The 25,493-nt window shown below is 36.5% G+C and overlaps 4 protein-coding genes and 2 non-coding genes across 9 annotated transcripts; 5 read left to right on the plus strand and 1 right to left on the minus strand.

Moving 5' to 3' along the window:
- The first annotated feature begins 481 nt into the window (after positions 1-481).
- LOC133693187 (uncharacterized) lies at positions 482-4,258 on the plus strand. 2 transcript variants are annotated; one of them, XM_062114347.1, is made up of 7 exons: positions 482-930; positions 1,196-1,314; positions 1,420-1,485; positions 1,711-1,908; positions 2,536-2,654; positions 2,980-3,112; positions 3,536-4,258. In XM_062114347.1, exons 1-7 carry the CDS (start codon positions 690-692, stop codon positions 4,073-4,075), a joined length of 1,416 nt encoding a protein of 471 aa, XP_061970331.1. In that variant the 5' UTR covers positions 482-689; the 3' UTR covers positions 4,076-4,258. The 2 variants fall into 2 exon arrangements, with proteins under 2 accessions (XP_061970331.1, XP_061970332.1); XM_062114348.1 differs by having other exon boundaries at positions 487-930; positions 2,980-3,085.
- Positions 4,259-4,898: 640 nt separating this feature from the next.
- LOC133693733 (F-actin-capping protein subunit alpha) lies at positions 4,899-9,319 on the plus strand. 3 transcript variants are annotated; one of them, XM_062115019.1, is made up of 10 exons: positions 4,900-5,096; positions 5,187-5,302; positions 5,846-5,935; positions 6,040-6,104; positions 6,916-7,077; positions 7,249-7,327; positions 7,560-7,637; positions 8,451-8,501; positions 8,601-8,636; positions 8,931-9,319. In XM_062115019.1, the coding sequence occupies exons 1-10, from the start codon at positions 4,994-4,996 to the stop codon at positions 9,036-9,038; spliced, it is 888 nt and encodes a 295-aa protein (XP_061971003.1). In that variant the 5' UTR covers positions 4,900-4,993; the 3' UTR covers positions 9,039-9,319. The 3 variants fall into 3 exon arrangements, 2 of the variants coding, with proteins under 2 accessions (XP_061971003.1, XP_061971002.1); XM_062115018.1 differs by having other exon boundaries at positions 4,901-5,096; positions 8,451-8,525; XR_009842172.1 differs by lacking the exons at positions 8,601-8,636; positions 8,931-9,319 and having other exon boundaries at positions 4,899-5,096; positions 7,560-7,867; positions 8,451-8,525.
- Positions 9,320-9,884: 565 nt separating this feature from the next.
- On the minus strand, positions 9,885-9,956 carry TRNAE-UUC (transfer RNA glutamic acid (anticodon UUC)). Its single transcript has one exon. It is a non-coding gene; the product is annotated as a tRNA-Glu (tRNA).
- A 2,715-nt stretch (positions 9,957-12,671) lies between these two features.
- Positions 12,672-16,701, plus strand: LOC133693600 (uncharacterized). Its single transcript, XM_062114842.1, has 13 exons — positions 12,672-12,938; positions 13,413-13,550; positions 13,647-13,728; positions 13,870-13,946; positions 14,024-14,139; positions 14,227-14,344; positions 14,560-14,676; positions 14,754-14,845; positions 15,407-15,473; positions 15,556-15,637; positions 15,738-15,829; positions 15,941-16,084; positions 16,262-16,701. The coding sequence occupies exons 1-13, from the start codon at positions 12,804-12,806 to the stop codon at positions 16,406-16,408; spliced, it is 1,407 nt and encodes a 468-aa protein (XP_061970826.1). The 5' UTR covers positions 12,672-12,803; the 3' UTR covers positions 16,409-16,701.
- TRNAC-GCA (transfer RNA cysteine (anticodon GCA)) lies at positions 13,143-13,214 on the plus strand. Its single transcript has one exon. It is a non-coding gene; the product is annotated as a tRNA-Cys (tRNA).
- Positions 16,702-18,555: 1,854 nt separating the features above from the next.
- LOC133693140 (26S proteasome regulatory subunit 6A homolog) lies at positions 18,556-22,662 on the plus strand. The gene is made up of 10 exons (XM_062114277.1): positions 18,556-18,802; positions 19,334-19,450; positions 19,902-20,009; positions 20,314-20,505; positions 20,602-20,793; positions 20,966-21,084; positions 21,234-21,321; positions 21,522-21,641; positions 21,740-21,880; positions 22,370-22,662. Exons 1-10 carry the CDS (start codon positions 18,686-18,688, stop codon positions 22,445-22,447), a joined length of 1,272 nt encoding a protein of 423 aa, XP_061970261.1. The 5' UTR covers positions 18,556-18,685; the 3' UTR covers positions 22,448-22,662.
- Positions 22,663-25,493: the final 2,831 nt, after the last annotated feature.

A 25,493-nucleotide genomic window follows, 5' to 3' on the forward strand; every position in this document is an offset into this window, starting at 1 on the left:
ATTTATATGCATGGATGTGAATTACTTGGAAGGAAATTGGTTCAGAAGCCAAAATCATCTTAAAATTGAAACGACCCATTCTTTTTTTCTTATTGTTCTGAATTTACACGAGCTCATCAATAAAAAATTGTGACTCAAAATATCAGGAACCTGGTCCCTCAATTCCATGCCACGTTTCATCATGGACCAATAATCTCAACTCGACTAGATAAATTGATCCATGTCGACAAGGGGTTTGGATCAAGCAAAACTTGATAAAGACAAGTTGGTTGATCCATGATCTAGATTTTTATCATATAGGGTTTTAACAAAAATAAAAAATTAAACTGATATAAATCCAATTAAAAAGTCAAGTTTATCCTGATTATAAACTTTTTTTATTTTTTTTTAAGAATATTTTTTTTATTTTTTTATAAAATAAAAAAAAATTAACTTGGGTTTAAAACAGGTCAGGATCGAGTTTAAAACCCGTGCCTTGACCCTCCAAACCCAAAAGCCATCTCTTAACCTACGCACAACCTCCCTTATGCGTTCGTTAGAACCAACCCCCGAAGTCTCACCTCCAATACTAATCAACTCAAACCCTTCCTTCTCTACACTCACGCTTCTGCTGTCAAAATAAAAATAAAAATAAAAATTTATTTCTCAAAACAATAAAAGAGCAAGAGATCTCTCTTTATGAAGTGAAAATGGCAGTGCAGAGGATAGAGCTAGGAAGAGGAGATCTATGGAAGAGCAAAGCTAAAGCACTACAGCTCCGTCTGCGAGACCGCTTTAGAGTGGTGGTTGATCGTCATCGCCGCCGTCCTCATATTTTCTCCGCCGCGTCCGATGGTTACTTCTCCTCCACCGTCCAACGGTGGCTCAACCATTTCCGTGATTTTCGGCGAGATTCTCTCCATTCCCCCTCCGCTTTCTATCGCAAACGAGGTCACCTTCTTTCCACTACTTCATTTATCCATCCATACATCCATACATGCACCTCACCGTATATTTAAACTCTTTACATGCATACATACATACACATTGACACGTGTCGTTGTTACATTAAATGCATCCTTAAAGAAATAAAATACGTACATACATGAGATGGATGTATGTGTTTTATGTACGTGCATAGACATACTTAAATACCAACATTCGCCCATAGATTGATGCGTATTTACTGAATTACCTCTGAATTCTGTGGGTGCAGTCAGCAAGGACTTTAATGCTGATGAAGAATCGGTTATTATACGAATGGTTCAGTCAGTGGCTGTGCCTCTGCTTGGAAACATGTGTCATGTGTTTATGCACGGACTTAATCGTGTTCAGGTAGGAGGAATTGCTTTGTTCGTGACTGAACTGTTTTTGTAACCTTTGGCTTTGAGGACTGAGGTTCTGCGAGAATTACTAATTTGGGGTTTTGGGGTATCGCAGGTTTATGGTGTGGAGAAATTACATGATGCATTGCTGCATAGACCCAAGAACAAGCCTCTTTTAACGGTATAGTTTGGTCGTTCTACTTTGTGGGCTTTGGAACAATAATGCTTGTGTTTTTTGTTTTTCTATTGGCTTACTCTTTGCAGTTTTGGGATTTATTTTGAGGAATTGTTTTGGGTTTGTGGGTTTTTCTATTGGCTTACTCTTTGCAGTTTTGGGATTTATTTTGAGGAATTGTTTTGGGTTTGTGGCGATGAGGTAATTGTTGAGGATAATGGTCTGTTGCAGGTGAGCAATCATGTTGCTTCAGTGGATGACCCGTTTATTATTGCTTCACTGCTTCCTCCTAGTGTATTGATGGATGCTCAGAACTTGAGATGGACGCTTTGTGCTTCTGATCGCTGTTTTAAGAATCCTGTGAGTTCTGCATTTTTCCAATCTGTCAAAGTATTGCCAGTTGCTCGTGGTGAAGGGATTTATCAGAAGGTGAGCTTTTAAAGTGTTTCTTTTTGTTTGTCAAGTGATGTATTGGTTTAAATGGGGTGTTAGAAGTACTTGAGGATCTGTTGTTGAATACCTGACATGTTATTGAGCTAGCTGTCTAAGCATGTAGTATCTCTGCTTGATGCAACTTGTCTGAGTGATTTTAAGCATTGGATCTTTTGCTTGCTGCTTGTTTTTAGTGTTTTTGCTCCTTCTGTGTTATTTTGACCAAATTAGATTATAAGATAATAGGTGCCATCCAAGATAATAAGTCTTCTGCTCTTCCGCATCCCTGTCTCTTGCCAACTTTTTGTTTAATTCGCATTATTGTGCTGTGGAGCCTAATTCTGATGTTTGACAGCTTTGCTGCATTGCTGTTCAGTCCTCATAGTTAGTGATGTCGATGGCTATTTTACCTTAAGCTGAAGTTTCTATTATTTGGTTTTGAGGCTGTTAAAAATGGCTTATCAAAAAAACAAAAGGAAAGTTTGATTATAAGAGGACTTGCTTGGAGGTTGATGACTATTTTGAGTCGTCAGTTTCACACCCTGCATGTCTAGTCTTTTTGCATGTTTGTTTTCAAAGTATTTTCCCCCCCTCTAATCTGCTATTCTTATCATCTTGCTGTAGGGCATGGACATGGCTATCGCAAAGTTGAACAGTGGTAGTTGGGTTCACATATTCCCGGAAGGTAGTCGTTCTCGGGATGGTGGAAAAACCATGGGTTCTTCAAAGAGAGGTGTGGGGAGGTAAGAGTGCCTTCCGTACCATTTAAATCTTTTTGGGTTTTGTTTTAGTTGTGTGGAAGGCATGGAAGAGGATCCACTTTTATAATTTTGATAAAGAAGAACTTGAGGAAAAGATGAAATGGTCTTTTAGCAGGGGAAGGGAATTGAAGAGGATGCTTTATACCCTTCACTTCTCTTATCCTATCCTCTCAATTTGTTTTGCATTGAGTTTTTCCAAGCCTTGACTAGCAAGATGATTTTTAGGATATGTGCGTATATGCATCAAAACATTTGTGTTTTTTGTTTGGCTCTGCTGTTTGAAATAGCTGATTTCATGCTTTAACAGGTTGATCCTTGATGCTGACACTGTCCCTTTGGTCATCCCATTTGTACACACTGGGATGCAAGAGATCATGCCCATAGGAGCAACTCTCCCAAGGATTGGAAAGAGGGTACGTAGCATGATTGTTTTTGTTCTGGTAAATATAAGATATTCCTACTGTTTCTAATTATTCGCTTAAGCATTTACAATATCTGATTTTCTTCTAATAAGCTACTGGGATAGTTGAAGCTTCCTTTTCGTTCACTTCCTATAAATGCAGATGTATTCGTATGCATAGTCTTTGCAACTTCTACTTCCTTTATGATTAATTCTCAGAACAGGACTCTGCAAACTAAAGATTCTTTTAAGTCAACAGCAGCTTGGATTTTGACTGACATGTCCATGTACACATCACACACCTTCAAAATTAATAATGCATTTGTTTGTAACTTCCCGTGTACCTTTTATAGGCTGTGACCTTTCCATAGCTTGGGTTTCCTGTTCTAATGTGTTTAGTTATTTTATACTTGTATCGTGCTCGTTATTGTTCTTTCTCAATTGATGTCCATGGAACATGCAGGTGACAGTGCTTCTTGGTGATCCAATCCATTTTGACGATATACTTGATGCGGAAGGTGTTGAAAACATATCAAGAGGAAAAATGTATGATGCCGTGGCTTCAAGAATTGGCCAGCGATTGCAACAACTAAAAGTCCAAGTTGAAAAATTAGCATTGGAACAATCAGTGGAGTTTCAACAAGCTGCTGCTGGAATCACAGAGAGGGCAGCTGATATGTTGCAGCAGGTTGACTGGGGTTCATTTGGCGCGGGAAGCCATGTGTCCACCGAAGAAAGAGATTTACCATGTGAACCCCGACCTTCACAGGAGCTCCTTTCTTCGGATCGTTACTTCAGGATTGGATTCTCGTATGACAGTATAATCATTTCAAGGATGCGTGGCTACATGGACTCAACCGAGCTACTGGGTTTTGCAGCCAGAGGCCTGTTCATGAACTTTAGGGCAAGGGAACATACTGCTAGTATTAGAGATGTAGGCCCAGTGAGGGCATGGAAACAGTTTTTGGAAGCTAACTTACTGGGGCAATGGAACGCCTGCTAGTAATACTCTGGTAGATTTTGATGCAATACTGATTTGGTTGCTATAAATAGAACTTTAACAAAATTCAACATCAACTGTCAATGTAATACCTTAATGTGTAATAATAAGCTCTTGTTTCAAGAAATGAAAAATGAATTTCAAGGCAAAAAAAATAAAAAAACAGTAATGTGATTTTAATTCGAAGTAATGTGATGTTTCGAAATAACGGATGTCATGCTATCTGTTTTAAAATATTGTTGGGAATTTTTGTTGTTCTAATTTTCCTAGGTGATTTTTGATATTTTTATTATCAGGATGTAAAAATTATTGACAATTAATTGAAAAGGTATTAATTTTAAAAAAAACAAGCATAGTTGTCAGGCTGTGTTTTTTGGACTTTTTTTAATTTTTTTTAAAATTAATTTTTTTAATGTTTTCAAATGGTTTTAAAAATAATTTTTTAAAAATAAAAAAATTATTTTATTATATTTTTAAGTAAAAAATATTTTAAATTACAATTATTATTACAATTTTAAACATGCTTTTAAAAAAAGAGCTGGTATATGGGTTTGCTCGGATTTCATCTGGATATGATCGGGTCAACTCATGTTCTGGCTCCCAAACACGCCAGCTTCGAAAACAACGACACCGTTTAATTAATGTTACACAATCGGTTACAGTGTCTCTTTCGTCCTTTTATAGAAGAATCTATCTCCATGCCGTACCTTAAAACCGAGGCATTTACAAGTTACCACGGCAATAAGGTAATATTACAATTGAACGGTCACGATCACATTAAAAAATATCCCGACCCCACTGATCCAAAAATCATTTCCCTCTCGCCTTTTCCAGATCACACCACGACCCTCCCTCCTCACCCCTCCTCTCTCCAATTCATTTTAAAAAAACAAGCGAAACAAAAGAAGACAGGGCCAAAAAATGGCAGAAGAGGACTGCGAATTAAACGAGAAGCGAAAGAGAGAGATCGCTAAATGGTTTCTCCTCAACTCTCCAGCCGGTGAAATCCAATACATCGCGAAAGGTCTCTCATATTTGCATTGCGTCTCCGTTTTGTTTTCTAATTTCTGTAGCCTTCTCTGCTGCGTGTTTATTAGGATTTTGTATTTCGCAGATTTGAGGTCGGTATTGAATGACGAGAAAGTGTATAATGAAGCTGCATTAGAGGCATTTCCTCTTTACAATAAATCTCACTTCATTTGCCTTGAATTACCTGATCGAAGCGGAGAAGTAAGTCTCTCTATTTTTTTTTCTTTATTGCAGTGTAATGTGGGTGTTTTAATGAAATTATAGTGTATTAGAGATTTTTGTTCCTTTTTAGGCTGTTAATTTTGTTGATTGATTTTTAATTAATTACTTGATTTGCCTTCAATTACCTAATAGATGAAGAAATAGAAGCTTTGTAATTATTTTTCTTTCCTTATTTTGCTATCACTTTGATTTTTTGCTAATTTCTTTTTTATTTATCATAGGTTTGCTAGGTTTTAACTTGCTGATTTTGAGCTTAATATGTAATTAGAGGTTTCATTTAGCTTACATTTGGATATTTTGTTGCTAATTACTGTTTTAAAAATTGGAGGGCTCATTAGCTATACTACATGTTACGTTGTGTGGCAGAGACTTGTTTATTTATTTGGAGGATTAAACTTTGAAATTATTTGGTTTTAGACTGTATTTTAGGGTTTAATTGTGATTCTAGATGTGTTTTATTTGTAAAACTTGTTTATTTTGTATGCGGTTAGTTGTCTCATGTTTTTTAAATTGTGTTTACAGGTGTTGGTTACATCATATAATGAGCTTGACAAGAATGAGTTTCTTGATCCTAGGACTGCACAGGTTGCGATAGTTGACCATGTTAAGCAAGTGGGTTATCTAAAAATGTTGAAGAACATATTTTTTGTCTGCTGTCTTTTTTCTGATGTGTTTGGTAGTCCATTTTTATATAATGATGTGCTAAATTCGTTCAGGTTTGTACAGACATGAGGCCCACAGCTGATGAGGAACTTTCATCACCATATATTGAAGAATTTCGGTACGCTCTCTAATTTTCATGGTTATTACTATATCATTTTGATCATCCAGATGCTCTTTTAGTTATTAGTGCATCAATGCTAGATCTTTAAAAGCTTGATTTTAAATCTGTCAGGGTAATTGACATTTTCTCAGTTATTCCCTGCCTATGTTTCAATTTTTAAAGTTTCAACTTTCGAGGCTGCAATTTTCTATTACTCTCTTTTCCTGTTACATTGTGCTGGATTGATAGTGTGACCACTGACCAGGATCTTTTAGAGGTCAGAATTCTTTGTGTTAGACTTAGAGAGGTACTTTTGATGGGATATGAACTAGTCCTGCTTTATGCTTTTATCATTTAATGTTTGGAACGCTTAAGTGCTTGAGCCAGTAGTCATCAAATTATCCTGTACCCTTAATCTGTTACTACACTCAGTGATGCTTATGAATGAATGAGCTAAATACTTTTTGAGGACTGAGCTTTTGAGTTATATCAAAATCTCTCTTTGTTGTTTTTTATGCTCCTCTTTCATTTATATAGAGTCCTTTTTGTCTGTTTTTGGAGTTTGGAATAATTGTATCTCTAGTACAGTTTTCTGCATAATTTATCTTTTCTTCTGTGCATGCTTGGTTGAGTTTGGATTGTGAGTCATAGGATTAATTTGTAATTTCTCCTTGTATATACATCTAAATGCCAAAAGAATTGTGTACAATTTGGTAGTTCATGACTAGAATTATGGCTCAGAACACACCAAGAGTAGTTCTTTTCTTCTGTTTCTTTTGCAGTATTCTACACATTCTTGCGTCACCAATGCTATTCTGTTCTCTGTTAGTTGTGCCCTGGATGCTGAAATACTCAAATATGTTGCGGAAGCTTATCCAAAAGGTATATGTTCTGTCTACTGTGTTATAGGGAAGGACGTGGAGGGGCCGGGATCTAATTTTGAGCTTGTAGTGGTCATTTCTGCTGTTAGAAATAGCCCACAGAATTTCTGGTGCGTGGAATTCTTATCACTTTTTGGTTTTTATTGGAAGCTTCATCTAGGACATGTTTACAATGTCCCATCACTTGCTTGTAGCTGCACATACCAAGTCACTTCCAAGCAGTAGCATCTACATTTTATGATTGCATATCATTTGTTAATGTTCTTTCGCATATCTTACAGCAATGGAAGTTGGCGATCACTGTGGAACATAGAGTTCAAGGAAGATGTACAAATGCTAGAAGTAAGAGGTGAATTACAGGTATAATAAAAAAATTGACTTCTGTAGACTGTTGTATGAAAGTCAGAATGCATACTTATAAGAAAATGCAAGTATAAGCTGTTTCTTTTTCCCTATATTTTTTCGTGGGGTCTAATGACATACTGTTTTATCTTGGGTGAAAATTTGAGGTCATCGAAGTTTAGGAAGGTCCTGAAAATAAAGACGGAGATAGTTTGAGTGGGGCAGCACTAAGTTGGTTTTCCTATTTCAGGTGGGTGCCCATTATTTTGAAGAGGGAAATGTTCAGCTGGATGCAAAACATGAATGCAAAGATGCAACAATCTTTCAGGTTATTACAATATCTGCAAGTCTTTTTGCTTGGAATTTCTTCATCATGAAAATACAACTTCTTTCTTTCAAGACATAAGGTTGGTAGGGCATTGCTTGGTGCAAAGTCTTGAGCATGCAATCTCAAGGTTGCACATATTGAGTCTGGAGAGTAGCTACTACATCCTGAAGGGGCAAGACCATCTCTATATTCTCCTTCACATGACACCACTCAATTGGAACCTTGATCTGGTAATCAGAATAATCGGAACAATGCAGTGGATGACCAATTACTTAAATTAGAAGGCATGTAAAGTGTAAGGCTGGGACATTACACCAAGAACTTACTGGTTAGATTTACTTGGGTTGGCATGGGGAACTTTGATTATTTGGGTGACTTGTGCATCCAGTCTGGTTGTTTGTATTGAGTGACCTTGAAAGCAACACTTGCCACTTCCCAGATTCTATTGCAAATATTCCAGGATAAAACCAGCGCTTGGCTTCAAAAGTCCAGCCTTTAAGCCCACCTTATGCCTTCTTCCAAACGTTAAAGATTAGTAGAATGATCGAGCATTTTCTAGTGATCTTCACTCTTCAGACGTCGGAGCATGCTCTCTGTTTTTTGCAGCTTTCTACTGAAGTGGTTAAAAAAATTCTCTCTAGAATACACCTAGCAGCTGTGAAATAACAAGTTCCTATAATATTACTTCAAGCACAGTTCTAGTAGTTAGATTGTATATTAGAATCATATTAAGGGAGTGGAGCACCTGCTTGTTCTTCACTTGCTGATGAATAGAAGAAAAAAATGGTGATCCTTTATAATCTTTTGTTTCAGGCCCCCGATGATTGTGCTATTTCCATAGCCAACATTATTCGTCATCATGAGGCACAGTACCTGGAATCTCTTGAGGTTTTCATTGCATCTCCTTTTAAATTTAAATGCTTGGATTTTAAGGCTTCATTATTGACCATCATTATTTGACAGGCGTCCTATTCAAATTTGCCAGATACCACATTCAAGGTATTCTTTGCTAGATTATACTCGTTCAAAATTTTGTTTTTTCCGCATCCAGTGAAGAGAATTTTGTTTGGCCTTTTGTTCTGTTTTGGACTTCACTGTAGAAGACGTACTCTCTAGTTACTGAACCCAAGGCATATTGCTTTTCCTTTTTGTGAAATACAATGGTTTAGTAGGAAATCTGTGGTGGTGGTGGTACACATAATCATTCCCTTCCCCAACTGTATGTCTTCTTTCTTTGTTATTATTATGCCTCCTAAACTGTAGACATAATCATTTCCTATTGACGTGCTGCAGGATCTGCGAAGAAAACTTCCAGTTACTCGCACCTTATTTCCATGGCATAATACTCTACAATTTAGCCTGACAAGAGATATCCAGAAGGAACTTGGAATTGACAAGTGACTAATACCACGCCAGAAGTGTACACCAGCATTACTTGATCTGTAAAGCCGAGATAGTGAGATCCCAATATACCATTCCATTTTTTTTATTTTTTAATCTTGAGCCTATGTTTTCTTTTGAGGGTTGTTTGATATCTTGATTATAGTTATTTCACCGGGTTTGAACACGCGATCTCCGCTGTTAGAGATCTTCTCATTTTTGGTGTGTATCACTGTACAATTGATACAAGTTTTGTATAGAGTACTCTTGTTAATGATCATTCTTGTGATGTGCTGTGAAAATTCTTGGCAAGTTTCTAATTTCATGTGCTGTTGGAAATGGAAGATCATGTCAAATTATTTAATAAAAGAGTCACTATGAAATGGGGAATCAATGACTGAAACCAGCTGGGCGGGCATCTAAGATACTAGAGGTGGCGGTTCTGGTGGATGTGCCAGTTTGCCAGCCACAGTGGAAATCATTTATCAGCGCATGCATCCGTTCCCGCTGTATCGCTTTTCATGGTGGAAATCAGACTTGACAGTGAAGGTGCTCGACAAAGGCTAGGGCTTTTTCGGAGTCAGGGGACAATGACTCGTTAAAATACTCTCGAGCTGGTCTCCAGATGGCCCCTTGATCTATTGATTATAGGTTTGATTGCGTGATTAGGCAATCGTGTCCCCTTAACAACCATTAGCCACAAAATCTTGCAGCCATGTTTCCATATAATCGGAACCATGCAGTCATAGACCCTCCTCGATTTCGGCTCAATGGCGGGAAGCTAATGGAACCCCCTCACGTGAACCTGGGTCGCCTTTGGGCAGTAGCCTGTGTAGGATATGAATGCTGGGAAAAAGGGAAAAAAAGTTCCGTTGCCGGGAATCGAACCCGGGTCTCCTGGGTGAAAGCCAGATATCCTAACCGCTGGACGACAACGGATTATTGGGAATGCTTTGCGATTAATTTAATATATTACAAAACTAAATGTAAAGATCATGTAAAAAATCATTAACCACTAAAAAACGGAAATGTATATGAATAGTTGTTGTAATCACTTGATAATGGATAGGAATTAGCTCACCCTTACGTAGATAATAACAAAATAATATTGGTAATTTTTTTTAAAATTTTAATAAGGCCTATAACAACAACCTTTAAAATTGATCTTTTTATTACATACATTTTTTTCCAAATAAAATAGCTTCATTGGTATTTTCTTTAATAGACATGCATGCGAAATAAATGCAAGAAATATTATTTTTAACACTTATTATATTAAATTTTAATTTTAAGATGAGGCAAACATTAGGAAAAAAAAACTTTTAATGAATGTATCAAAACCAACAAGGCTCTAATTAAATCTAATGGAAAGACAAATTTATTCTCTTAAACCCAATTTGAGAATAATATACACGTGAAATTAATAATACATTAACTTATTTATTTATAATTTTATATTTGAGATTGCAGTAGTAATGGCAGTTTAAAGTGTTTTTTATTTAAAAATATATTAAAATAAAATTTTTTTATTTTTAAAAAATTATTTTTAATATTAACATATTAAAACAATTTAAAAATATAAAAAAATTTATTTTATATAAAAAAATTAAATTTTTAAAAAATGCAGTCCTCTCAAAGAAGAAGAACTAGATGACATCGCTAATTTACTGCAAAAGACCACCACGTTCTTGTCTCAACCTGTGCCTCAGCCTGCCACCACGCTCTTGCTTTCACGCTTTCCCTGGATCTGTCTAGAGGATGTCTATTGAGTATTGTTCAAGGCGTGTTTAAGAATGATACAGTGTTTGTTTTTTAAAATATTTTTTATTTAAAAATATTAAAAAATTATTAATTTAAAATAAAAAAAAATAAAAAATAAATTTTGTTTTAAAATACTTTTTAAATATAAAAACAAACATATCCTTAACTTCAAGTCCGTAGAACTCTATTTTCCTTTCTCGCATTTCTCAGCAACCAAACAAGGACTATCGTCTATCCAACTTTGAAAAAATGAGTTCCTGCTGCCGAGCGTCCTCGTGAAGCACCTAAGAGACACTACTAGTTTTTGCAGCAACATCTTTAGCTTCTTTTATCATATCATCCATCACTCACAACTGATATCGAAGCATGAAAATATATTATTACTTTTTTTCTTGATCAAGCCTTGATCCTGACATGAATTCATCTGGCACAGGGAAGTAATTTGGCAGAATTCTGCCCACATGGTGTCCAGTGTTGCCTGTACCTAAGGATTTCGCTTGTGTTACATCCATTGATTCTAAAATCTATAAAATCCCAAGAAGAATAATGCTAATTTCATTCATTGGCAAGTTGCATGCACATCTTTGGATTATCAATATCGTCATCGTTAAGTCTTTACTTGTTCAGAGAAAACCACCTGTCTGGGGCTGGACATGGAAGGGGAAGATGGTAAGGAGGGAAGTGCTGGTGGGAGGCAAGTGAAGGACATTGCCGGCATTGTAGGCGATAGAAGTATCAAAGGCATGAGTGGTGGCAGGATAGGTACTCCCTTTATGATGTGTCACGTACGGTAATTGCCCTAGTTCCTTGTGGATTCAAGACGTTGGTTACTGGAACTCTGCTCTGCTTTTCATGCGCAATACATTCACTTGCTGTCTTCGCAGTTTCCTATGAAGCTTATATTGCAAGAAACTTGTGACTCTTTAACAAACTTTCTAACGTTTATCCACATCAATCGTCCAGGAAGTTTCACTTTGTTGTTGGCTTCTAGCAGGAGAAATGGCCTTTTCTTCATGGGCAGTTGGGGGGTGAGGGTCATGATTACTACACAAAGCTTAGGCCATTGAGTGACTGATTGGGACAGGAATCTAAGTTATGACGCGGGTTACTCTTTGGAGCGAAAGATGCATTTATCAGATCAATCGGGTCACGTATTGACCTGCTGAATCACCAGGATTTAGCAAGCTCAATATCAAAACAATTTCAAACTAAAATATGTTTAGGATCAGGTTTTGAATTGTAAACTTGCCGAATCAACTTTCCAAGTTAAGCCAAGTTTCTCATTCGATTTTCTTTTGATTGTTAAGGAACACAGTCGAGACCTTGTGTTTCCGTAACAAGATTTAAACTTGCCTTTCATTATCCAAGATTTTCCGGCGACAGAGGCTGTTGCCAACAAACAAATCGGAAGATATCCATGCCCAAGCTCAGGACTGGGATGACGAATTGGTTATTAGATGTCTCAAGATTACAAATGATTTGAGCACAACATAGAGTCTCTTAAACATGTGATACCAAATCAAAAGGAATTCTGTATCACAAACTAGCTAAGCTCATAACTAGCCTCATCTTTGCGAGCAGAATCTAGGGTTCGGGTGAGGTAGAGCAGTATTGATACCCTGTGAAACCCTGACCTCTTGTCTTCGTATTTTACCTAAACCTAATCGGGTCAAAAAATTTCTCTTCCATTGAAGTCGGTTCAAGTCAGATTCGAGTGAAATTGTAGCAAAATCCCTTGCTCAACAATAGAGATGGCGAGTGGAGTCAAAGAAGTACTAAGAAACCACTGCATCTTAAACCAAAGAAATCCACTCTTTACCTTCCGAAATATTCCCCTGAACCTGTCCATTCCCCATATACACTTATCTACCCTACACGCCTTCCATCCGTTGAGCTTCCTTCACAGAGAATCATCAAAGTACAGTACCCAAGTGACTTAATTTATAGCCCCCATGACACCCCTTCACAGAATCAACAACCAAGCTAGTTTGTTGAGTTCAGCTTCTCTATTCTTGCCCTCCAAAAATGGCTGACATTAAGGCCTATATTTCTCACGCCAAACGGCTGCTAATAGCTGACGGAACCCATTTTTCAGCCCCAAAACCTGACCCAGAAAGGCGTGTAGCTTCATTAGACATCTTCAGAGGCCTCACTGTTGCTGTATGTATCTATGTCTCTCTCAAAAGATATTTACTGTCTCTGTTTTGAAGTTTGATGAACTCAGCTGTTGTTCTACGTTAAGCACTCAGTTTTTGTGCTTCCCTTCATCGTTTGGGTTTTTGGGGAGTGGGGTTTTCTTTAAAACGAGTGCGCACATTCTTAGATTTTCTATTAATTACATATGACTTGCGAAATAGTACAATTGGGTCCATAGCTCAGTGGTAGAGCATTTGACTGCAGATCAAGAGGTCACCGGTTCGATCCCGGTTGGGCCCTTTTACAGTTTTTTTTTTTATAAAAAGCAATTGCCCCACCAATTTCTCTCACTTCCCACTTTAGTCCTTATACCTTTTGTCTCAATTCCCCCCTTAATTTTTTTGTACTGTGTCTAGGCATGCTTGTAAAAAAAATTTATGAAACCTTAATCATTTATTTATGATACTAAATTTGTGTCTTTTGATGGGATCAATGTAGTTAATGATTTTGGTTGATGATGCTGGAGGAGAATGGCCTAAGATGGGACATGCACCATGGCATGGTAGCAACCTTGCAGACTTTGTCATGCCATTCTTTCTATTCATAGTAGGAATGGCCATTCCTCTTACTTTTAAGGTTGGTCTACCATTTTTACAAATCCAGTAATTGACAAGGAAAAAGGATACATGTATTTTCAGGTTTTTGCTCATAAGTGTTCTTTGATTAACGTAGGGAATTACAAGCCGGGATCATGCTGTCAAGAAGATAATTGTTAGAACTTTGAAACTACTCCTTTGGGGTATCATGTTACAAGGTTTGTTCTGCTAGGCACCTATCCTGCCTACAAGCTGTGTTTCATGCTTAAATGTTTATGATGCTCGCCAGCAACTTGCCATGGTGATAGAACACTATATTCATTCTATCTCTTGACGGTACTTTGATTATCATCATGCAGGGGGCTTCTCCCATGCTCCTGACAAGCTAAGTTATGGAGTTGATATGAAGAAGATAAGATGGTGTGGGATTCTTCAGGTAGTGTTCGTTTTGGTGCATATAATTTAGTTTGCAGGAAATATTCTTATACAAGAGCTTTGATTTTTCTTTTTCAGAGAATTGCTTTTGCTTACTTAGTTATGGCACTGATGGAAATCTTTACAAAAAAAGACCAAACCAAGGATCTACCACCTGGCCGGCTCTCCATTTTCAGGCTATATGGCTCGCAATGGTAAGTTTATGTTTCTGTGACTAATGAGTAATTTTCATAAGTTTCTTGACCAAATCTCCAATGACTACTCTGTGCTAAAATTTGCAGGCTGGTGGGAGCATGCATTCTGGTTGTTTACTTGGCTGTAATCTACGGGATGTACGTGCCGCACTGGCAGTTCACTGTCAATGATGAAGAGAGTTCTGATTATGGGAAGGTTTTCACTGTAAGAATCTCCTCTTCCACTTCTGCAACATTTCCCTCAATTCGACTTCATATACAATCCTGGGCCAAGAATTAAGGAAATCAAACTGTGAACTCATTGCCTTTGCTCTTATACAAACTGGAATCCCATTATTATCTCTCTTTTATTTCTATCAGAGACCACAGTTTCCTTCATTTTATGGGATGCTACTTACAGTTAAGACCTGTTGATTCCAGGTAGAGTGTGCGGTCAGAGGAAAACTGGATCCTGCTTGTAATGCAATTGCTTATATTGACAGAAAAATCTTAGGAATTAATCATTTGTATCAACATCCTGCTTGGAAGAGATCTGAGGTGCATGCCAATTTTTTTTCTAATGCTCATCATTTATTATTGTGAAATCACGGAAGAATTTTGTCAAACTGCTGCAGGCCTGCACAGAGGCTTCCCTGTATGAGGCGCCTTTTCAAACCAGTGCTCCAACATGGTGCAAAGCTCCTTTCGAACCTGACGGAATCCTAAGGTTTGTTGTACACAACCTTTATCAGTCAGTGTAATCTTATACTCGATTTTGATTCAAACCAGTACTGAGCAGCCTTGCCTTTTTCTTACTGGGGAAACCACATGATAGGAAATCGTTCAACTCACTCATAATGCCTGCGATATGGCAATGTGCTTATCCACTGTGTGGGATTTTGAGAAATTTTTCTATTCATTCATTCACTCAATCTTGCCGTATGTATGTGTTATCTTTCAACTTTTCCGACGACTATTCAAACGCTGACAATTAAAGAGCTCACCAGAAACTTTTATCTGCTTGAGGAAGGGAATGTTTGAGAGATACAGGCTCTTCCACAAAACCACATGATTGCGGTGTTCTTCCCCTTTAATTTTTTCTTTATTTTTCATGATTGTATATAATGTAGAGCACACCTTAAATTCTCTATTCATAGGGAAACTTCACATGTGAATCCCATCCCTCATAAAAGAAGTTCAGATTGAATGCACACCACCTTCTATGCTGTCCAGGCATCTTGAGAAAATGTCTAACTGGGTATGTGGATTTCAACCCCATTACTTGCAGCTCAATATCTTCAGTCCTTTCTACCATCACTGGAGCTCATTTTGGACACGTTCATGTACATTTGAAGGTTAGATTAATGGTTTTCAGCATGTAATGCTTGCTTAAATCTAGATCTTGCTTAACTGTTTTGATTGATCTCTAACCTCCAGGGTGATACAGCTAGACTGAAGCATTGGACTGTGATGGGACTTGCTCTTCTCATTTTAGGGCTTGTTCTGCATTTCACACATGGTGAGAACTGAAATGCGATATATGCCAAAGTTTGTCAGTATTTATGCATCATATTTTCATCAAGGAGAACGCTATATATACGTATTTATTTCATTTGCAGCAATGCCCTTAAACAAACAACTGTACACTTTTAGCTATGTTTGTGTAACATCCGGAGCAGCAGCATTGTTGTTTTCAGCCATCTATATCCTGGTATGTTGTTGTTACAACTGAACCATTTTGGGTTTTAAATTTCAAGAACCCTAGTTTGGAACAGTCAATAAGTTATTTCTGATACGACGAAACAAGTTCCTTCCATTCCAGGTTGATATGTCGGGTCGGAAGTCCATGTTTCTGCCGTTTCAATGGATCGGCATGAATGCAATGCTTGTTTATGTCATGGCTGCTGAAGGCATATTTGCTGGTTTCATCAATGGCTGGTACTACAACGACCCTCACAATACACTGGTGAGTATCTCATCAAACCTTTAGAAAGAGGGGTTGAATGGCAAAAAAAGATAGCCACAATTTCTCCCTGCTCTTGTGGGATTCATTAGCAAATGCCCCTTGATGGAGGACTCATTCAGCCATGAGAAGTTACTTTAATTCTCCATTCCATTGATATCCCTATAATTTTTATTGCAGATATACTGGATTCAAAAGCATATGTTCATTGGAGTTTGGCATTCTCAAAGCGTTGGTATTCTACTCTACGTTATCTTTGCAGAGATCCCCTTCTGGGGCATTGTTGCAGGCATTCTCCATCGCCTGGGAATTTACTGGAAGCTTTAACTATTTATCTTATGTATATTTCGTGATAGCAACGTGAAGCTATGTACATTGTCTACGATTAACCTAAATAACGAACCTCGATCAGCTTACTAAACTGAGAAGGAAGAACTGCTATGTTCACTGCACAATTGTCTACATGATTTATAGAACAAGATAGGCCAGATATTGGCCTCTAGCTAGCATGTACTCAAATGCTTGTAAGATTGTCGAAATGCCTGCTGCTAAGTCATCAAGCATTGTTGAAGCTTCCACCTGTCAAGGTCAAAAGGCAAGAGTTCCTATATTCCATGCTATCCAATCTTGTCGTGCTATTTATTCTATGTTATATTGTCGTGAATTTTCACATTGCCGATTTATTACTCACTGACTTTCAACGAGTAAATACCGATCAATTGCCAATTTCTTTCCGGAAAAAGATCGCCGAGTAATTTCCGACTAGTCCCCTATTAATAGCCAAGATTAATTAATTTCTTGTCACCGATCAATTGACCCTTTTAGGAACTTCATCGCAGATTATTTGGCAATTAATCACCAATAATTTCTTTGATCGCCCGATTGTTTCGATTTAAATCAATGACCTTGTTGCTGAGCAATTACCGATTTCTTTCTGAAAAGATCGCCAAATAATTTATCAATTAATCGCCTGGATTAATAAATTCATGCTCGGCCTCGAGTTTTTCTTAATTAATCGCCGAGCTTTTCCTATTTAATCGTGATGGATTTCGAATATTTTCCGATTATTATCCAAATAATCTTCGATTATTCCACTCCCGATCTTTTACAGATGATTTGGAAATTAATAGCCTACTTTCCTCGCGTATTTCCCGAGTTTTTGCCGATTATTTTCCTCTTTCACCGATATATTTCCTATCCGTACCAGCACAGCCTATTTATTTATGATGTATTTGGCTTTCAATTTAATGTCTTTTGTATTTTAAAAACGTTTTGAAAAAATATAAATTTATAATTTTTTTTTTACTTTAAATTAATATTTTTTTTAATATTTTTAGATTATTTTGATGTGCTGATATTAAAAGTGATTTTTAAAAAATAAAAAAATATTATTTTGATGTATTTCTAAGTAAAAAATATTTTAAAAAACAATTATAATTATATTTTTAAATATGGTACTTATATTTTATAATTGCATCATGAAACTTGAAAAAAAAAAAACTTAGGTGCGTGGGTTGAAGAGAGGCTTGAGCACCCGAGCCAATTTTTGTTTTTATTTTGCTTTATATTATAGCCAGATTTTTTTTGAGAAAAATAAAATTAATTTTATTTCCAATATGAATTGAATACATGACCTCAATATCTCTCGTACGTTAACCACTGAGCTACGATCCAATATCGATAAGAAAACAATTAAAATATATATATATATATATATATATATATATATATATATATATATATATATTAACATTCTTTATCATTTATATCACTAACTTTGCTTTCATTGCGAATTAAACATGTGACCTCAACATCTCTCACGTGTGTTAATTACTGAGCTACAACATGAAGTTGGTAACAAAATATTAAAACTATTAATTTTTTTAGTTTATTATTTATATAAATAGTTAAATTTACTTTCTATGTTTTTTTAGTTATTAATATAATATAATATAATATCTTAAAAGGTTTCTTTGGTTGAGTTTGTTGTATATGCCTTTTGGTTGGTTTTGAGATTAGGTTGGCATAATTATAATTTTTAAATATGAATCTAAAATAATTTTTATAATTTTAAATTCATTTATTATCATAAAAAAATAATAAATAATTTTTTTATAATTTTGTATAATTTTTCTTTGGATGGTACATTCTTTTTCTCTATATATCACTATTACTATTCTAATATAACAAATGGTTTCGATGTGTGTGCATAATTTTATTTTCTGATAATCATAATTTTATTTTTGAGAATATATATATATATATATATATATATGTATGTATGGATGTATGGATGTATATGTATATGTATGTATGTATGGATGTATGGATGTATATGTATGTATGTATGGATGTATGGATGTATATGTATGTATGTATGTATCTTCCCATGCCCAAAGAACTGAACGCTTAAAAGATTTATTTTTCCATATGCCCAATAAAGTAAGCCCAAAATAGAAAAAGAAAAAGAAAAACAGTAACCTCAAGCCCATAGCTACAAGTAGCTAAATAAACTAAATACTCTCTCTCAACACCCGGCCTTTCCTTCTCAGTGCTCTCCTGATTTCGATTCTTTTTAGCTTGAATCGTTAAATCTCAAACACCATGGCAACCCCAATGGCGGAGGATTCGAGCTTCGAAGATGACCAGCTTGCCTCCATGACTACTGAAGATATCATAAGAGGTTCTCGTCTTGTCGATAACGAGATTCGCATTCTCAAGGTCTGATATTTCTCTTTCTATTTGTCTCCCTGTGAAGATAATGACAACAACAATAATAATGTTTGATTTGATTGTTTTCTTCTTTGGCTTTAGGATTGTTGTCTGTTTAGGGTTCTGGTTTTAATTTTGTTAGTGAGAAAAGGATTTGTTTTGTTGATGTTGGTGGATTTTAATGGTGATTGTACTAAAAATAAGTGAAAACCCAGAATTTTTTTCTGTGTGATGAGCTGCTATTTGTGGAAATTTGTGCGGTTTTGGTAGCTTCTGAATTTTTCTGAACTGGGTTTAGTTATGGTTCTGTGTTTGTTTGTGATTTTGATTTAAGGCTGTGTACTGGGATTGATTGGCTTATTGTTTATGGAAGTAATAGTGTTGTCAGTGATTGTTTTTGTGTGTGTAAAGCGTGGGAAAGTAATGGGTTTTTGTTTGAATTGGGTGTTTTAGAATGTAAAGATTTGTTCGAGTTATGAGGTTTAGGATTTTTTTTTGGTGGGCGGTGTTTTCACGGGTGTGTGATTGCGGAGATTGTAGGAAGAGGTGCAGAGAACAAATCTGGAGCTGGATTCGTATAAGGAGAAGATAAAGGAGAATCAAGAGAAGATTAAACTCAACAAGCAGCTGCCTTACCTAGTTGGCAACATTGTCGAGGTAAATGTTTGCTGATTTTTTTATTTTAATGCCTAGATGTTAGATAATGACTGAGTGTTCAGTAAGTTTGAAGACCGTCACTTAAGCTGAATTATTCTTGTGTGGACACAACCTGAGTAGCTGTTTTGGTGTCTCTGTAATACAAAATTTCTATTTGAATTAGCCCCCTTTTTTTTCCTGCAAATCAAATGGTCAAAGACCTGAACTTTGCTGTGAATATTGTTCAGACGTCGGTGCATTCTTCTATTTTACTGTCAACAGAAAAAATGTGATGAGAAAGCTCTTGACTTGCTATTCTAACTATTTCATGCATTTATCTCGTGCCCAGAAAGAGATCTTTTTCTCCAACTTTCAGTGGTTTAATTGAATGTTAATTAAGCTGGCTGTTTTTAAATGAAGTTCTTGCAATGTTGATGCTAACTCCATGTTTTGGTGGTCTTTGCATTTGTAGATTTTGGAAATGAACCCAGAAGATGAGGCTGAAGAAGATGGAGCAAACATTGACCTTGACTCTCAAAGGAAGGGTAAATGTGTGGTGCTGAAAACATCAACTCGTCAGGTGAGTCATCTTACTCTACTAGTAGAGTATAAACAAGGGAGTAATGGTGGAACTTTGATGTTATTAAATTAAAATTTGATGCAGCTTGGTCTTTTATTTTCCTTACAATCAGTTGAGATCATCTCTTTTTAGAGCAGAGCAGTTCATATATCTTCATAGCCTTGATGTTCTTACTTTCAATCTGGAAATCTGTTGGAATTTATCATTTTGAGTTAGCAGAAGTTTAGACATTGTAGATGATGTATAATGATACATCAGCTTGACCGCACTTATCAAGACCTATAAATTTATTACCTCAATGCAGACTATTTTTCTTCCTGTGGTTGGGCTTGTTGATCCTGACAAGTTGAAGCCTGGTGACTTGGTTGGAGTCAACAAAGATAGCTACTTGATCTTGGATACTCTACCATCGGAGTATGATTCACGAGTGAAGGCCATGGAGGTTGATGAAAAACCGACAGAAGACTACAATGATATCGGAGGCTTGGAGAAGCAGGTGATTTTGACTCTAAAGCATGATTTATACGACCAGTTCTTCTACTATCTCAGTTAGATGATAATACCTGCTCTGATTTTGTTACTTTTGCAACAGATCCAAGAATTAGTTGAGGCTATTGTACTGCCTATGACTCACAAAGAGCGATTTCAGAAGTTGGGTATTCGTCCTCCCAAAGGTATCCTCTTATATGGACCTCCTGGAACTGGGAAAACATTGATGGCCCGTGCTTGTGCTGCACAAACAAATGCCACTTTCCTAAAGTTGGCAGGCCCACAACTTGTTCAGGTATAGCAACTTTTTTTTAAAGTATATTCTTCCCTCTTTAAATTTTGTTTTCACCTTTTGTTTCCAAATTTGAGAAGAAAGATTAGTTACATGATGCAATGCCTCTAAACTTGTTTTAAGTTTTTAACGAAATAGTCTCTTATAGGATTAATTGAACTTTTATCATTTTCAGATGTTCATTGGAGATGGTGCCAAACTTGTCCGTGATGCCTTCCAGCTTGCAAAAGAGAAATCTCCCTGCATCATTTTTATAGATGAGATTGATGCTATTGGCACAAAGCGGTTTGACAGGTATATCCCATTTTTACATCTTAGGGTATATCCCATTTTTACATCTTAGGCAATCAACTTGTTTTCACACTAGCTTTCAAAGTCAGAGTGCTGCTCTTGCTGCTTGGTTTTATCATTGATGATTTTAAATATCCCATTACCATGTGCAGTGAGGTTAGTGGAGACAGGGAAGTGCAGAGGACCATGTTAGAATTGCTTAATCAGCTTGATGGCTTTAGCAGCGATGACAGCATTAAGGTTTGTTAGTACTTTTTTTTTTCTTCAAAAAATGCACTCTTTGATATTTCTTGTTGGGGTGAATATCTTGGCTTCTGTGAACTATGAAGTCTTGCATCATTGCTTAGGCATCTCCCCTGTTTAAATATAATTACTCCCGCTAAATTTCATCTAACATGTTAGTGGAATAATAATTCACTAGTTCTTGTTATAATTTTCAGGTGATTGCTGCAACAAATCGCGCTGATATCCTGGACCCAGCCCTCATGCGATCAGGTCGATTGGATCGCAAAATTGAATTTCCACATCCAACTGAAGAAGCAAGAGCTCGCATCTTGCAGGTTTGTTGTGACAGAATTACTTGGATGTCCCTTTTCACTTGTATTTCACGTGAAAACAATAGTCTTAATTGTAATTTTTTTTCCCTCTGATGTTGTAGATCCACTCAAGGAAGATGAACGTCCATCCTGATGTGAACTTTGAAGAGCTTGCTCGTTCCACAGATGATTTCAATGGGGCACAGCTAAAGGCAGTTTGTGTTGAAGCTGGGATGCTAGCACTTCGCCGGGATGCAACTGAGGTACTCTCTCACGCATATCCTGTTTCATTGTCAAATCTAATAACAATTTATTTGGCAAGTGAAAGCCTGACTTGTCAACATAATAATAAAAAGCTGAACTCTTCAGCATCTTTCTTGTCCAACGATAGTATTGGCTACAGATTGAATCTGGTTTCTCAATAGTCAAGAAACAAGAGGACATGATGCAGGACCCCTTTGGGGGCTGTTCTGGGCTGTGAACAGTTCTTGAACAGTGTTTTGGGAGATTTTAGGCTGAATCTTTGATAGGTAATTGATGTAGGGTTGATTAGGTATGTGCATGAAAAAATCTGGAAAGTACATAAATACCCTTGTCTGCAAAAAGACTTTAATTTTCACTTGTTTTCTGCATCAGGAGAGAGTTGAACTCCTTTTTTTTTTTTTCCTAAGTTCGTGAGATATTTGTTGCTTTGCTGGTTGCAAGCTACTAAATGCTTACTAAAGTCTTGTATTGGTTGGATTTGGAAACAGGTGAATCATGAGGATTTTAATGAAGGTATCATCCAAGTGCAAGCGAAGAAAAAAGCCAGCCTTAACTATTATGCATAAACAAGCTATAAAGCCACGTCGTGCAACCCTTTTCCCTACTTTTTTTTTTGTAATTTCAAAAGATGAATTTTTTATGTTATTTTTTTTTTTGCCTTGTGATGTGTTGTAGTGAAGAGTAAGAGCATGATCAATTTTGATGATGTTCATTAAATGCACTTCAGTTATGAGAAAATTGACATATTAATATCTATATCAGGATTTAGATGATTGATGAAGTGATTGAAACATCTTATTCCAATTTATGCTTATATATATATATGATTTATCATCTAATCATTTTTTAAGTCTTTGGCGTCAAAAATCGGTTTAAAAGAATAAAAAAAATCTGTGAATTAAGTTATCTTGTTTTGCTATGGGAGAGATAGCAATAATTTGAGAGTTAAAGATGTTCAGAGTTCTCTGCTTAACAGGTTCTTACATTGTTCTGCTGCTTAGAGAAATTGGGCAATTGCCTCGCCCGCAACTTCTTGAATTGAGAGACAATCCACGGCTTGAAATGATTCCCCAAATGTGCTGCCATGCTCGAGGCAACTAGAGGACTCGTACATGGAAAGCAGCTTTCTGTCGTGGGAAGTTGAACGACTAGATTGTCAAAGAAACAATGCTTGCCCCCCTTGCTTAAAAAAAAAATTAAAATGTCTTGCAGGGGGGCTCGGGCCCCTGCTTGCCCCCCTTCTTCCGTCCCTGCGCGCATGTGTTTCGATTTTAGGAAGAAACAAGTTAAAAATGCAATTCTCTACAAATCTTTCATGGTCAACAAGAAAAAGTAGGAAGATCCAAGGTTAGAGAACAAGCAAGAAGATCCAATGATTAAGTTGGTAATCAGATCCGATGGTCAAGAGAAAAGGGGAAGATCCAGCGGTAAGAAAAGAAGAAGAAGAAGAAGTGGGTTGGCACACAATGAAGCATGAGTTAAAAGAGAAAGGAAAATAAAAGATTGAGATGACGAAGGCACATAGAGAAGATATCTCTATAATCATCTATGATTATGAGAAAGATATGATAAGATAAATAAATAAATAAATATATATATAAAAAATCATATTTAAAGCTATTGATAAATCACACATGCTGAACATAAAAAAAAAAATTAGACATTTTGATCGTGCATGTGAGTCATGCAGGTTCCAAGTTATTAACCTCATCAAATTATTAACAAACATCTCAAAACAAAACAAAATTAGATTTTGAATTTAAGTTACCTTGTTTTGTTTGATGAAAGATAAATTAATTGGTAGCTCTGCTTTAATCTTTTTGTAGAAAAATTTTGCTCGTGATTTATGTTTTTATTTCTATTTTTGATCGGCTGCAGAATTTATATTAGGATAAATTGATGGCTCTGTTTTTTTATTTCATAAAATAATACCTTTATATTTTTTTTCTTTCCCACTTAGGTCAAGAGTAAATTCAAAAGAAATCAAAAGTAAATCAAACTTAATTTAAGGCTCACATCTTTAAAATAAAAAATATAACAGGCATATAAGAAATGGACGTGGTCATCGGGTACGAAGCAGGCAGATTCCATTGCTGAGGAGGATCGGGGACTTGAAATGACGAGGAAAGCGGGCGATCTCATAATTGATTTCAACGTGGATGGTGCATAATCTCATATATATAATGTAATGCGGTGCAACATCCGCATCTATCTTAAATCCTAAAAAAAAAGGTGGTCCTGCATTTGAACCTAAGCCGAGAAAACTGCTTCTCAACTCGTATTATTTCGGAGGTGGGTTCTTGACAATATATAATGCCGTTCATCCAATCCAGATCAATCTCCTCACACTTAATTAGCCAGTAGTTAAAAAAAAATTAAAATGTCTTGCAGGGGGCTCGGGCCCCTGCTTGCCCCCCTGCTTCCGCCCCTGCGCGCATGTGTTTCGATTTTAAGAAGAAACAAGTTAAAAATGCAATTCTCTATAAATCTTTCATGGTCAACAAGAAAAAGTAGGAAGATCCAAGGTTAGAGAACAAGCAAGAAGATCCAATGATTAAGTTGGTAATCAGATCCGATGGTCAAGAGAAAAGGGGGAGATCCAGCGGTAAGAAAAGAAATAATTATCACTATGCTATTTTTCAAAAATAAAAATACTTTTAGCAAGTTGCTGTTGTCCTTTGTAGCAAGATTATCAATTCCATTTCTATTGATGTTTTGTTTTTTCAATTGAAAATGTATGTTTATGTTTTGAAGTGTTTCGACACGTATTTCAAGATTGTATTGTTCATATTATATTTGAATTATTATTATATATATAATTAGTTGAGAATAATTGGGAGGCTTAACCTGATGGTCAGCCAACCCTTTCTATATATATAGGTAGGGCAATATACAATAGTAATGGTGGAGGTTACCACACAAGAGTATGTCTACAATATTTCCTATATACAATATTTCCTATATAAATATATTCTATAATATGCCCCCTCAAGCTGAGGGTGGAGGATCAACCCGAAGCTTGAAACGAAAAGCAGTAAACGAAGAAGTAGGAAGTGGCTTAGTGAAGACATCGGCAAGTTGATCCTTGGAGGAAATAAAACGAATCTGAATTTCCTTCTTTGCAACTCTATCTCGGACAAAATGATAATCGACCTCAACATGTTTAGTGCGAGCATGAAAAACAGGATTCGCAGACAAATAAGTGGCACCAAGGTTGTCACACCAGATAATAGGAGCAGAAGTGGATGGAATCTGGAGATCTGTTAATAAATACTGAAGCCAGATAACCTCAGCAGTGCCATCAGCTAAGGCTTTGTACTCAGCCTCAGTAGAAGAGCGAGCAACTGTGCGTTGCTTACCAGATTTCCACGAAATCGGCGTTTGACCAAAAAACACAAGGTAACCACCCGTAGATTTTCTGTCCTCAACACTGCCTGCCCAATCTGCATCTGTAAAACCATGTAAGGCAAAAGAAGAACTGCGAGTGATATGTAAGCCATGTGATGCCGTACCTCGAAGATAACGCAAGATGCGTTTCACGGCAGCCCAATGAGAATCTGTAGGAGCATGCATAAACTGACAGACTCTGTTAACAGCAAAACAAATATCTGG

Source organism: Populus nigra, chromosome 5 (genome assembly GCF_951802175.1).
Source record: "Populus nigra chromosome 5, ddPopNigr1.1, whole genome shotgun sequence".
Classification (NCBI taxonomy): Eukaryota; Viridiplantae; Streptophyta; class Magnoliopsida; order Malpighiales; family Salicaceae; genus Populus; species Populus nigra.